The sequence below is a fragment of the Dermacentor variabilis genome, chromosome 6 (assembly GCF_050947875.1).
Source record: "Dermacentor variabilis isolate Ectoservices chromosome 6, ASM5094787v1, whole genome shotgun sequence".
NCBI lineage: Eukaryota > Metazoa > Arthropoda > Arachnida > Ixodida > Ixodidae > Dermacentor > Dermacentor variabilis.
This window is the reverse complement of record NC_134573.1, coordinates 29,410,824-29,424,599: the sequence shown is the minus strand read 5'-3', so window position 1 is coordinate 29,424,599 and position 13,776 is coordinate 29,410,824. Positions and strand designations below refer to the sequence as shown.

General features: G+C 43.5%; 1 protein-coding gene across 2 annotated transcripts in view; it reads right to left on the bottom strand.

Moving 5' to 3' along the window:
* The window catches only part of LOC142584710 (RNA transcription, translation and transport factor protein), a 58,656-nt gene that overhangs the window by 20,443 nt on the left and 24,437 nt on the right, over window positions 1-13,776 (bottom strand). For both annotated transcript variants that reach the window (XM_075694917.1, XM_075694918.1), the window contains exons 4-5: window positions 11,758-11,847; window positions 7,873-7,961 (exon numbers count right to left, since the gene is read on the bottom strand). In XM_075694917.1, the coding sequence (XP_075551032.1) occupies window positions 7,873-7,961; window positions 11,758-11,847 (179 nt within the window). The remainder of the gene's footprint in view (window positions 1-7,872; window positions 7,962-11,757; window positions 11,848-13,776) is intronic.

Here is a 13,776-nt window from a genome sequence, read left to right as displayed (position 1 = left end):
TCTCTGTAGGTTATGTGTAAGTCGTACTTTACGGTTTTTCTAATGTATTTTACTTTGAAAAATTCAATTAGTTCAGTAACTTCTTTGCGCTACATGGAGGGTCTGTGTGGTTCGGTCTGTGCGGTTGGTTTGCATGGTTTGGAATGTTTGCCGAAACGATGCGGGATGCTGACGCCAGGTTTTCTGCTTCACAGGGCCCTTAAACTTATAGCGTTAAAATGCTATGTGCTTTATCATATGCATGTTGCTATTAATTTCTTCTGAGGTTTAATAACGGGTGGCTACCATGTCCAGTGATATGCAATAAAACAATATGGCACAGCAATTATTGCGCACCTAACAAATTGAATGTCTTTCTCAATCAAAACATCATGGTAGGCTGAAAACAATAAATAAACTGTTATGTTTTATTTCTTGTATGGTGTATGAAGTGTATAAATTGTGAAAACAACTTGTTTATATATATATTTTTTTATGTTATGCAAATGGGCAGCTCCCACACATTTGAGTAATTGCTTCAATACGTAGTACAACTTGGTAAATGGCAACGAAAGACACTTATTAAAACCCTCCGATTCTCAAGTCTGTAGTATCTGACAGTACACTCTTAAGCAAAATTACATCCTTTTGCCACATGACAAGAAGCGTCGTCTGTCTTGTCCGCATTTCCTTTCTTTAACCCGGTGAGCCCGGTACTTCCCAGTAACGAACGGCATGCGCATTCACAGCATGGTGTAGCGTTCCCGAAAGGAAAGTAGCGGGCGCGGCGTTTTCAAGAAAGGAAACGAAAGCAAGGCAGATGACGATTATTGTTGTGCGGCAGAGATACACCCCAAAAGGTGTAACTTTGCCTAAGAGTGTATGTCATTCCATTAATGTCAAGAAAGACAAACGACATAATGAAACGAGTTACACTAAAACATGACCTTTACACAGCGAAAACGTTTCTAGCAATTAACGAAATGCTGCTCAATGTCAAGGCCCCCCGATGCGGTGTAGATGCTTCAAAATAACTTCGAAAAATAAATGAGGTGATCCATGGGCAAGTTAGAAACAAGAATTAGAAGGAGACAACCTATGGACTTGGTAAATTTTAGCTGCTTTAGATGTTTTTCGTGAGTGCTACAGATACTTCAGTTATTTCTTTCTTCTGATTTTCTCACCAACCCACATTCTCGCGTTTCTTTCCTACACCAACAAGCATAAATATATGTCTAATACAGATATTAGACGTGCACAGCTAATTCTCACACAGTTGGCAGCACAATTAGCTACCAAAAATGAAATCATACGACAGCTTTTGATGTGACATGGCATGGTTGCGCAGGTGTTAGCAAAGCGATCTTGTAGACAGACAACTACACAGTAAAATAGAAAGTTAAAGAGAAACTTGTGGCAGGCATGCATTCATTATTCAAACATGTCATTTTTTATATATATTTAAAGAAGCATACATATCACTAACTTAACGTTCCAAGCTCAGTTTACAGCAGGCTGTTTTAGGCCGGACTTGGGACGGTTGAAGACTAAATGGTCAAGCAACAGTGTGAGCTTGTCGACGCGCACCAAAGCATGTCGATGCATGCCAGTGGTTGGACCTTTTTTGTGTTCGGCACTTTGTTTGCTATGTGTGCAGTATGTTTAATCATGCTCGACGAAACAAGGTGTGATGATATGCGTGCTTGACAAGGCAGAACAACAGAATAGTAACTGATGGAGTGTTTTATGCCCCGCTACAAATCCGGATACGGCAAAGGATGGAAGAAGTTTTCTCTCTTCACAGCACCATCTGATCTGCAGCTGCTGCAGCAGTGGCAACAGAAAATTCCTGGAAGTATGTGACCGCCGAAAGCAAATGACAAAACATATGCGCGATATTTCTAGTAGCACCTGATCTTTTATAAGTACTGCAGCTAACATAAAGGGAATGTCCCGTTAGACCAAAGCAAAGCACTTGGATCGACTTCGAAAGGAAGTGGTTGCTACGACTTTCAAGGAATGCCAGGCGCAACCACAAGACATCGATGCGGAACAGCAGAAGTGCAACTATTTGTCTACAACTGCAGACACTGCAGATGCGTTCCTTCGTTCAGGGGCGTGCCATAATGGGAATTCTCAGCTTTGCCTTCAAGAAGATAACGATTCCCGTGATTTGCAGCCTGGAGTCTAGAGGGAGTTCAGCGAAGAGCATGATCTGAATATGCCTTGCAATGACGACATTGCTGAAAAAAAGCAGCTCAAGCAGCTCTACAGCACGAAATTACAGCAGCTGTTAGTGAAAACAGCCTGGGCAATCGAAATTTCTTCATGCCACCTTTATCACCATTACGGTGCACTGCTTTGCAGTCCATTCGTAAAGCAGGTCAATGTCTTATATAGGAACCTGTTCGTATGTATAATATTATAATTGTGCCACATTAAGCTTCGGTGCCTAATCTGCATATTATGCATTGAACACATTGCACGTTACGTGGACATAACAATGTTTATAAACAATGCATCTCATTGTACAGATATTGTTTCCAGGCATCATTAAATGGCAATAAATATAGCTTAGATTACGAACGTATTTAAAGATATAGGCACACTAGAAGGTTGGTCCTGTAAAATGTAAGATGATGGTTTCATAAAATGTGCATGTTAATTTGGCTTTGTACCAATCAGACGAAATGGTAGATTATGCAGCAGCAGATAATGTTCAATATAATATAGCAGGCCAGTTATGAATAGCAGCACTCAGCTTTCAGGTAGCTTCCAGCTTCCAGAAAATATGCTTGGGTATGGATGCAGGCGATCGCCTGCAACAGACTCATCCTTTTCATTATCATTAAGGGGCATTGAAAAAATATGGAAAAATGTCTGCAACTTTTGACAAACATTCACTCACGGCAAAATGTGCAAATGTGCCACAAAACTAACCAGCACATATTACATAGATGGATGTGTTGACAGTGGCAGAAAGTCCAAGACTGGGAAACAGCACAGTAGATATTGGGGTGATGGAGAGGAAGCTAGCTACGAGACTGAAGAATGAAACGAAAAGAGAGAGAAGTTTCATGATGCTTCAAAGCGCTGCAGCACTGCTGTGCGAACCGACATGAAATTATATACCCTCGTTGATACGTTCCTGTTACGTATGTTTTCCTGGCGCCAGCGTTCGCAATCGTGAACACACACTCATTTTTTAACAACTCATACATTCCCACAAAACACCACTTTTCGGCACCAACGTTCAGTACGTTGCCAAACTACAATTGCGTGACACATGTTCTGGCTGCTAGATCTCACGTAAACAAGAAAGTGCGCAAGGCGCGTGCGACAGAGAACAGTACATAGCTGCCTGCCGCGACAGCTTCACCGCAATACACACATGCTCATCTCACGTGAAAAGGGCGGCATGCATAGTTTATTATTCAAATACAAGCAAATCTCCACCCAGGTTGTTGTATGCCGCATTCACAGTTATCACCGTCAATCTTATTGCGATAAGCATCTTTGACTATCTGTTTTACAGCACGTGGTATGTAGTGCCATTCGTAGTGTATTGCTTGCTTTTAGTAGGCGATAGTCCAAACACATCACATTCTGCTTCGACGGCATCGGGCATCGCTCACCAGCTTGATTTCATTTTGATTTCCCGTCGCCCTCTGAAAACACCACGCAGTAGGAAACAACAAAATGCATCTCTGGCCGCCAAAGCAACACTAGCTCGACATGCGTCAGCGTCTCGTGTTGCAACAATCCGTGCAACGCTTTGCACGAATTTCTCTTTTCTTTTTCTCTCTAGCGTCTATTTAAACATCGAATGGTGGAAAAGCAAATGAACGGGAGGTGGAAAATAGTAAAAGATGGCTGGAGTTAATCCGTCAAATTTCGGATTGCATGTTTTCCTGATTAGTAAATTTTTTGTCACAATTTTTACAAAATGTTTGAATGAGGTTCTGCTGCAATTGTCTGAACATGGCATTGTAAGAGAAAAAAAATGTGCCCACAACGACTGGAAATAGCGCAGAAACTATTCAGCATGTTCTGTTATAATGTTAAATGCCTTGAGTTTTAAAAGGATACTAAAAAGAAGCACTAAACTAGTTTAGACTGATAAAATATAATATTTCAGAACTGTCTTCCCATAAGCTTAGCGGTGATAGGTTGTTTCTTGGAATAGAAATTGAAGGTCAAAGTTGTATGTTTTTAATATCGCCTGGAAACACCAGCGCCAGCACGCCAGTGTGATGAGTGAAAGTTCTTCAAGCTTGCCGAATTTAGTCCCTGGCTGCTTGAGAACATGATGCAGTCTGTCTTTGCCGAGATACGTCCGAGCAGACGCTGTCAAAATTCGTGATGTCACACTGAACTGGTGCGGGAACTCCAAAGTGGTGCTGCCGCGCCATCTTTCGTTTATGCGTCTTTGGCTGTTTTTAGTTGGATGTTCTACAAGGGCAACTTACTAATGCAGCTCAAATAATTTTTTTTCCTCTTTAGTGCCTATTAAAGATCGAATGGCAGAAAAGCAAATGAACATGAAGTGGAAAATAGTAAAAAATGGCTGGAGTTAATGTTTTCCTCTTTAGTGTCTATTTAAAGATCGAATGGAAGAAAAGCAAAATGAATGTGAGGTGGAAAATAGTAAAAAATGGCTGGAGTTAATGTTAGGAGAATGCCAGTAGAGTGACAGCAGGCTTTGCGTTCCCTCATACACCTTCTCGCAGTGCTCGCTAATTGTGACAGCTGCCCAAGTGTTCTGACTCACGTTAAGCAGGTGATTTCTAATTGTGAACTATTAGCTACTTTAGCACAGGAGCTCCAAAGTATTACTGCAAATTTGTGTCTTTCAGGCAACGCGACTTCAAACAGCAGGCCGACGTAGAGGGAGACATGTGATAGTGGCGGCCGAGCGATTGCAGCGAGCGGAAAAAGTTCAATAAAACGAGGCTCTCTGTTATTGCAATGACGATTATACTAAGCCTCGAGATGCGTTTGCGCCGTTGCCGTTCGTGCCACCATTGTCGTGCTGTCCTGCTGTTGACGGTGCATGCACGGCCTGCCCATATGGAGAACTGGAAGGCCACCAGAGAGGTGCAGTGCTTTTTTTTTTTCTTCAAGAAGCGATGAAATCGGTGTAGGCACCTTGATGCTGTGCTTAGTTCGTTCTGCCACAGCCACGCCAGCGTTCAGGCTTCCACTGCAGGCATGGATGCTGTGCCCGCACACGTTAACTGAGCAGCTGTGCAACATGGTGAATGTCAAGCCAAGTTTAGGTAATCCATTTCCTTGGACGCCGAATGACCCCGACAGTTTTCCTTTAATCCTGTCTTGTGCATCATTGAGGTGCAACACCTGCAACGTTGCTGGTACGCTTGTGACACCAGCATTCTGAGACACCTTCTGTGCGACGCTAAACCTTGCAATCACTTTCCATGCTTCGGCTTCGGGTAAAACTTGGAATTTCTAAGGGCCCCCTTTTCTAGCTTTTAATTCTATTCCGGAGCATCGGTGCGGGTGCTTAGCAGTAACTAGACCAGTGCTCGCAAAGTTTAATCGGAGTACTTCATATCTGCAGTAATGTGCACTGATGTTCCAGATAATATGTTTCTGCATTGCGTAAAGTATGGTATGTAATACTGTAGCCAGAACAGCAAATACATTTCCCAACATGTGTTCAGTCTGTATTTGTTGAAAATGGTTTTAAGCACAAAGTTTCTAGCAAAATGGTATGCTGTAAGCACTAGCTTGACTTTCACTATGCCGTTCTTTAACCTAGCCAAATCTAACCGAACGAAAGGCTATAATTAAAAACATAATTAGTAAAACTTTATTATTATTACTAGTGTTACATAGCATTAGATTTTCTCAATCACGCTTGGTTGTTGTAAAACTGAGTTGGCATAAAAGTGTCCCTTCAGAATAGACTAACTCCTGTCAGTGACTCTGGCTGTCTTTATGGATATTGCCATAGATGTATCTTGTATCTTAATAAACACAATACTTCTTATAACGTAGTAGTAAAAATACAGATACTGATACATGTCTTGCCGAATGTATCATGATACAGATATAAGGTACCAAAAGAGTACTTTAATTTAGTATCTAAGATACATGTGCCGAGCCCATTGTCCTGAACTCCACTACTAAGCCCATCAGTCTAGCCTGTGCATGTTATCCCACACTCATTGCTGCTAAATTCTATGGGTACAAAGATTTGACAGTTTTGCTACACAGTGGCAGAGGAAAGGAAGTTGGATGGCTGCTCTAGGCGGTTGCACAGGCAGTGAATAATATACCTGTAGGAGGCTATGCTTGCGCTATATGGCATTCTCGTACAGCCAATAGAGGGCGCTAATGACCTAGGTTGGTAAATTCACTCATTCTCAGACCGACCCACGAGTTCGAATCTATGTGAGCCCATCTGAGTAGAATTTTGGTGAGTTTAAGTCCGAGTGAGCTCTAAGCAAAAATTATATTTTGTGAGTGAGTCTGAGTGAGTTCCAATTATTTTGCCAACCTATGGGCACAGCAACCATCACAAGTTATTTTATGCATCTAAAGTCAAACCTCTACATAATAGAATATTTCACTTCTATGACTTCTTGTCCAACACCATGTATTCTGAACCTCAATATAATGAACTGTGTTTATACACGATTTCACTATAACGAAATTTCACTGCTGCCAATGAAAACTGCCACAGATACACATGGGCAAATGGTAGCCCCAAGATCTTTCGCCACAATGTTCGCCACTACAAAGTCCAAGTGCAATAAGGTCTTACAACACCTTGTGCGCCATGTGCTATGGGGTACAATGGATAGCGTACGAGGGTGAGTCAAGAAGGTTGGTGGATTGATACACGCCATCTTCCCGCATGAGAAAGGGGAAAGGGAGGGGAGGCAGGTCAGCGTGCATTCCCGCTACATGAAGGCTGTGTGAGCCCAGATGGCCATTCCCATGCGTTTAGCACTAGAGGTTGTACAATCTCGAGGAGTTTCAGAGGCACATAGAAGTGAAAAGCAAATTAAAAAAAAGTTATTATGGGGCTTTACGTGCCAAAACCACGATCTGATTATGAGGCACAGCATCGTGAGAGACTCCGGAATGATTTGGACCATCAGGAGTTCTTTAGCGTGCACTAAATCTAAGTCCCATGGGTGTTTTCGCATTTCGCCGAAGTGAGAAACAGATGAGGCATTCGCTCGTCTCTGCCTGTGCGTTTTATTAAAGCGTCATTTCACTGGGGGCAATGCTATCAGCCGTGGGGCGGAGCAGATGCAAAAGCGTGGCAGACTTTGCTTTAAACCACCGATATGAAGATATTGTCGACACGCCAAGAAACTGTACTCTGCTCACTGACTCACAAATTCAACGAAATAGTTTTCTCATTGAAATTTGTTTGCGTTTCTTTTCTATTGCCCGATAATCAAGAAAACTTTGTAACCCCTTCCACATAACAAAATTTTATCAGTGACTGTACTTATTTACATAAAACATAGAATTGGAATACAGTGAAATTTCAATAAAACAAAGTGAAGTGTTTATTTTACTAACTTCGAGGTTTAGCTGTACTTGCAGTCTTTCACCGCACCATGTTTTAACATCTCAAACTTTTTCTCAAACAAAATTTACCTTTTTGTGAAATTTGACGCAGTATTAATAAAATAATTGAAAGAGCCCAGATTAGTAAACACTATGAAATCAGGACTGTTGGCAGGTATTCAACTTATGGCACTGTTCGAGAATGTTCAAAAACTAGCCTTCAAATTGCAACCTGCAACGCTAACAGGTCGTCCTTTCCCACTGTGACTTGCTGAGAGGACCAACACAGCCAGACCAGCGTTGCTTGCCATTGGCCGAACTGTTATTTGAGGAGCGGCCTACCTGCAGTGTCACAAGGTGATCCGGATGCTGGGTGACCCCAAGGTACTGCGCTAGTGCCTGCACCCCCTGTCGGAACTCTTGGCAGTCAACTGCAAAACACACGACATCACACAAGACTCCAAACAAAGCTTGCAGCTGTTGGAAGCTGCCTGTTAGGCACAAGATCTGCACATTTAAAGCTTTAGCTCGGGTGTTCCTGTCTAAATACATGCAAAAGGAGAATTCGCTTTTTCTCGGCAACCACTGCGACAAATTTGACGAGGTTTGTTGCATTTAAGACAAAACTTAAAATCTAGTGACTGTTGGTTTCGAATTTTTGATTTAGGTCCTCAATTTTTTATAAAATATAAGGAGAAATTGCTAATATTTAGAAAACGAAAGCATCAAGTTCACGATAACTCAGCAATGAAACATGATATCACAATTATGTGAATTGCATCTAATAGTACATCTAAAGCGGACAAAATTGATATGTTACACATGAATCTAAAAATTTAGTAATATGGAAATACAGCTTTTGCAGAACCCTTGTACACAACGCATCAAATTCACGTACATAATACATAAATTGACGTATCAAATTTGTCCGCTTTGATTGATGTAATGGATGACATTTTCAGATCCGTGATACGTGTTCGTGACAGAGAGCTAATAATTTGTAAACTTCGTGCTTCTATTTTTTTTTCAACTTTAGAATTTTCGAAAATTCTTTGAACAAAATTCAGGCCCAGATCGAAATTCTACTTGTAACAGTTACTAGAATTTAACTTCCTCTCTCAAATGCAACAAATTTTAATTAAAATTGGTCCAGGGGTTATCTCAGAAAAGTGTTTTTGCGTTTCACATGTATTTGAATAGGCCACGTCGGAGTTGTGCCCGAGCTAAAGCTTCCTCTTAGGCGCCGAATCCTGCGTTGAGCGTCGGGGTGCATCATCGGCACATTTCCTCAGCGTAACCGAACACAGCGGAAGACCAAAGCAAACACAGAGCACAGTGCGACATTAAAGAAGAGTGCACGAGGCGGAAAGTGGAGGAGGATCAGAGGGGAAACGGCCTGCACACGCGCTGATATGCCGGCGGCTATGGCTACTGCCGCGGTGTGGGCGATCTCATCTGCGCTTCCGAGGGGAGACCAGGGTGTCGTGAGGTGGGGAGGGCTATGCTTGTCCACGGCGTCAGCTGCTGAGGTCAGTCCACAATACCAGCGTGTGCGATGTGTATCACTGCTCCTGCAAGGGGCGATGGCAAGCTGCTACGAATAAGGCTTGATGTGATGCTTCCTTTGGTGTTGTTGCTGCTGACACTGGTGGCACTATTTCTGCGCGACACAGGGTGGCTCACGTCATTGGCGGAAAAGTGTAGTGCTGCGCAAGACGGGCTGTGCGGCTATGATGGCTACGATAAGGCGCCAGAGAACCGCGCCTCATCTGTATGAAAACAAAGTGCACTACTCACAGCATTGTCTTCCTAATATAAACCTATATAATCATAATACAAAACATTGGCATGCAAAATGGAAACACATATAGAGCTTCGCTCAAATTTTGCATTGGGTAGCATCCTAATTGTCGGTGAATTTTTTCCCATAAAATGTGTTTAAAAATAATTTGCACTAACCTCTGCCTTGGCCTCGCTTATAGTTCGCAACCAGGTTACATTTTATGTTCTGAATCATTCAGTGAATGCTCGGCACTGTTGCCTGCTTTGTTTGCAAAAAAAAAAAAAAAAAGAAATTCAAATCGGTTTGCATTAGGACTGAGTAAAGACTGCCAAATGAACCCCCAGCAGTGTCTCTGGGCATTTTTCATCTCTTCTTTCTATTTGGTCCACTGAATAAGTCGATCCAGCCTACGGATTCTGTCAATCCAGTTAAACCTTGATATAACGAACTTCAATATAATGAAATTCTCCATGCAACGAAGTATTTAACTTTTTATAACCTCTTGTCCATAGAACACCATGCATTACAAACTCAATGTAAAGAAGTGAGTTTGTATGCCATTTCAATATAATAATATTTCACTGCCACCACAATGGAATGCGAAGACAATAAATGGAAACTTCTGCAGATGCAGATGGTCACATGGACCGCCCAACAAGAGCGACCCCCAAAGTGGAGCCACATCATGTTCCGTATAAAGTCCAAGTGCGATAAGATCCTATCCTGCCCCACGCACTGTGTGCTTTACGTGCGAGTTAAAGTGTGTGAGGGTGAGGGAGGGAGGATGGTGGCTTCACAAGTGCCGCCTTCCCGCATGAGCAAAGGGAAAGAGGGGGGCAGAGGAACGAGCTCACGGTATGAGATCAAGCGCGCGCGAGGGGGCTGAGTGGGGCGTAATTGGCGGGTGTCTTGGCTGTGGCTGCGCATGGCTGTAAGCGCGTCTCGGCGCATACACAGTTGCGCACCGTGCTCTAGAGGTTATCTGCTGCCTGTGCAAAGAGTGGGCATGCCGAGACGAAGTGGCACCATGTAAGCTGTCTTATCGCACGTTAAGTATTGGCGGTTCCGTAATCTCAAGTTTCGGTGACCCATTGGAGTGAGAGGCAGACTCCGCTGTCTGCACTTTTCATGATAGCGTCGTCCCAATGCGGGCGAGGCTATCAGCCGCGGGGGCGAAGTGCGCATGAAAGTGTGGCTGGCTTCGCTTAATTCGTACCAACGAGAATATATCGCCGAGACATGTGACATGAAACCGTATCATTTGTCGCCGACTCCTAAATTTATCAAAATTAATTGCTTTCTCATTCAAATTTGCTTCTTTCAATTGCCTGATAATTAGAATTGTGCAGCCTCTTAGCGTGCAAGAAAAATCGATTGACACCTGCACTAATTTGCATAAAAGGTTGAATTTCAATAGAAAAGAATTGCGATATAACGAAGCAAATTGTCGATTTTACCAATTTCGTTATATTGAGGTTTAACTGCACAGCAAAAGTCGACTGCGGTCAATGTAACAAAGTTGTACTTGCAGCGAAAAGCTTTGTTAAATCGCAAATTTAGTTAACTTGAGGTTTATTTTCAGCAGTAAAGACAACTTCACAAATTCCCAAAGCATTCCTGGTGGCTAGTATCCTATCATAAAGCACTTTTAAATGAATCACAAGAAGATCAGGCCATAATACAGTAGCACAGTTATGAGCGCCAGCGTATGTGGTGCAGATCGCGCCGAGGGCAACAATTGATGTGACTTAAGGCGTCTGAGATTCAAGTGTGTTGCATTGTGCAGCACCGCGAGTCTTGGACCCATGGCTGATCGTGCTTAGTGCCAGCAGCCACCGTCGGATGGTACCCACAAATTAAATTAATTAAATTAAATTAAACAAATTAATTTGAAAAGGTATAAATTGAGGTCCCCCTAAAAAAGAAGTAAGTTTCACCCGAAAGCCTGAGATAGCAAGGAGACAACTACACAAAGTAAGGTGTGTAGTTTTATCGGGACCACATGCCCTCAGGAAAACATGAGCAGACCTCACTTGATGACCACGAGCTTGGTGCCACAATGCAAGCGAATGCTTCGCACCACGTCTCAGAAACTTGAGATTACGAGGACTGCCAAACTAGGGGACACTATTTCTGTGTGCGAAGCATGGCCCGTCTCACTGAGTGAATGCACCAGACAGCAAGGCTTCGTGGGGGGCTCTCGTGAGCCCCTCTTGCTGCAAAATGCTTGGGTTACCTTCACCTGCTGTGCAAACAAGCTCACTGCTTGACCGCACACAACTAATGGTGAGCTGACCTCTTGTTTACAGAGCTTGCGGCACCTGCATTGCATGAAGGCTGAGTGTGGCTAGCACTGGGGGGCCTGCCTTCTGCACTAGCTGCGCACAGAGCAGCATGGTTGGCACAGGGGAACGCCCCAAATGACAAGCGTTGTCCACACTCACAGTCCAGGTCGTCCAGCGGGTTTGCGTGCACCATCTTGGGGGCGCCCGTGTCCTGCTCTGCCTTTTTGCTGGCCTCCACGTACTTGTCCGCTGCACACAGGCACACAACAAAATGACACACAAGGATGCAAGATGCATGCACCAAGTGACTCAACTTCTAGGTGCTCATTTTCTTCTTTCATTCGGGAAAATTAGTGTGCTTAAAAGCACGCAGGTACATGTGTAACAATGCACACATTAGCCCAATCTCAAAACATCACGAAACAACACTCCACATTTATCATTGCCCACTTTTCTACTTATGCGGTGAGCCTTCTTAGGATAACTTCACACGCACCTTCCCGCATCGATGCCTGGACCTAACCGTTTTCCTTTCATGCCGACTTGGGTGCCACTGGGCATGTACTGCTCTTGATGATAATCATCGTAGCATATAAAATATATCACCACAAATTAATCATGCACTCATTGCAAGATATATTGCCAATTGTATTAATGTTGCCAATCATCTTCAAGGGACGGATTGCACTGCCATTATTTTTTTTTTACGCTGCTCTTTCTCAAGCAACACCAGCATCCCCTTTTTTCCCTCACTCAGAATGCTACTCACATACATTTTATAAAATGTAAACATATCATGATCAAAATATTAACGCAGCTTTTGCAAGGCTGCCTGCTTACAGCATGGGATTTTTTAAATGTAGGGACACCAATGTTATTGAAGGGGTTCAACATTCAAGAACTGCACTGTGACCTATGATAGATGTCACTTTGACCAACAGTGGTTCTTTAACATGTGTCTAAACATATGGTTCGCTCTTGTTAGCAGCACAGGCTTTCTACATCACGCCATTACCAGAATGTAACCCTGGTGGCCACAAATCAAACCCATGATTTTGTGCTCTGCAGTAGAATGGCACAGTGGGTAATACAATAAATATACAGTAATATTAATTTATTTGATATCATATATCCATGGTTCATACAGAAAGATTGATGCAAAATTCGAGTATTCCAAATTCAAGGAGGGGGAAACAAACCCTATTTGCACACATAGGTACACTGGAAAAACGCGAGACCTCCTTTTTAGCCGTAATGTCATGCAGCTAAGCAGCTGACGAGTTGGTAACATGCTTTAGAGGGCCCCTAAACCACCTGCAATATTTTTTAAACATTTCGAGTAAACACGGGCATTCAGTTCAGAATGCCGTCATAATCAATGATGCCAAATGCAGTAGCGTTACACGTCGCGGGCGTGGCACAAAATAAAAAAACAATCCTGTGCTCCTCTCCAGGCCTTCCCAGTGTCCCCAGCACTCGTTGTGACGTCACCAGGATTCGTCTGGTGGGAGCAGACGCTGTCAATTGGTCTAACAAGAAACTACGATTTCCGATTAGTGTGCTAGCAGGTATGCGCGCTCCCTGTTTTTTCTCGTGTTGCTCGATTATACGCACTTTTGTATCGGTAACTGCGGCCCACAAAGTAAGTGCCAAATCGCTCGCGTTCCAACACAGATGTGCTTGGCGGTCTGATTAGCTGTGTGAACAAACAGAGTCCAACAGCATTTTTTGGTGGCTAGAAGGCGTGCGGTGCTAAAAGCGGCAACTGGAAAAACTAAACGATGCGACACCGGCTGCCTGCAGTCATTGCTTCCTTTAGCAAAGACTTCTGTCACCTCCCTGCAACAAACATTCTACTTGGCATTTGTACTCGCCCCACATAGACCACACACGCACCCACAGTGATGATGTTATTAGCGCGGAACGAGCTAACAGCCAGTGGGCGAAAACAGCAGAACCTACCAAACCGCATCATCGCCACGATCTGGGGAAGGTGGCGACAGTATCTGTTCATCTCCAGCGGAGGTACTTTAGCAAGGCATGTCACCATACGGATCCATTATATTGGCGAGCCTTTCGAGACGTGCACGCGACACAGGGTCCACAGCGGCACACTTCACAGGAGCATGGGCCATCACGGCAGCAGCTGCAGGTAGCTGAGAAGCGTGGAGTCGCGGT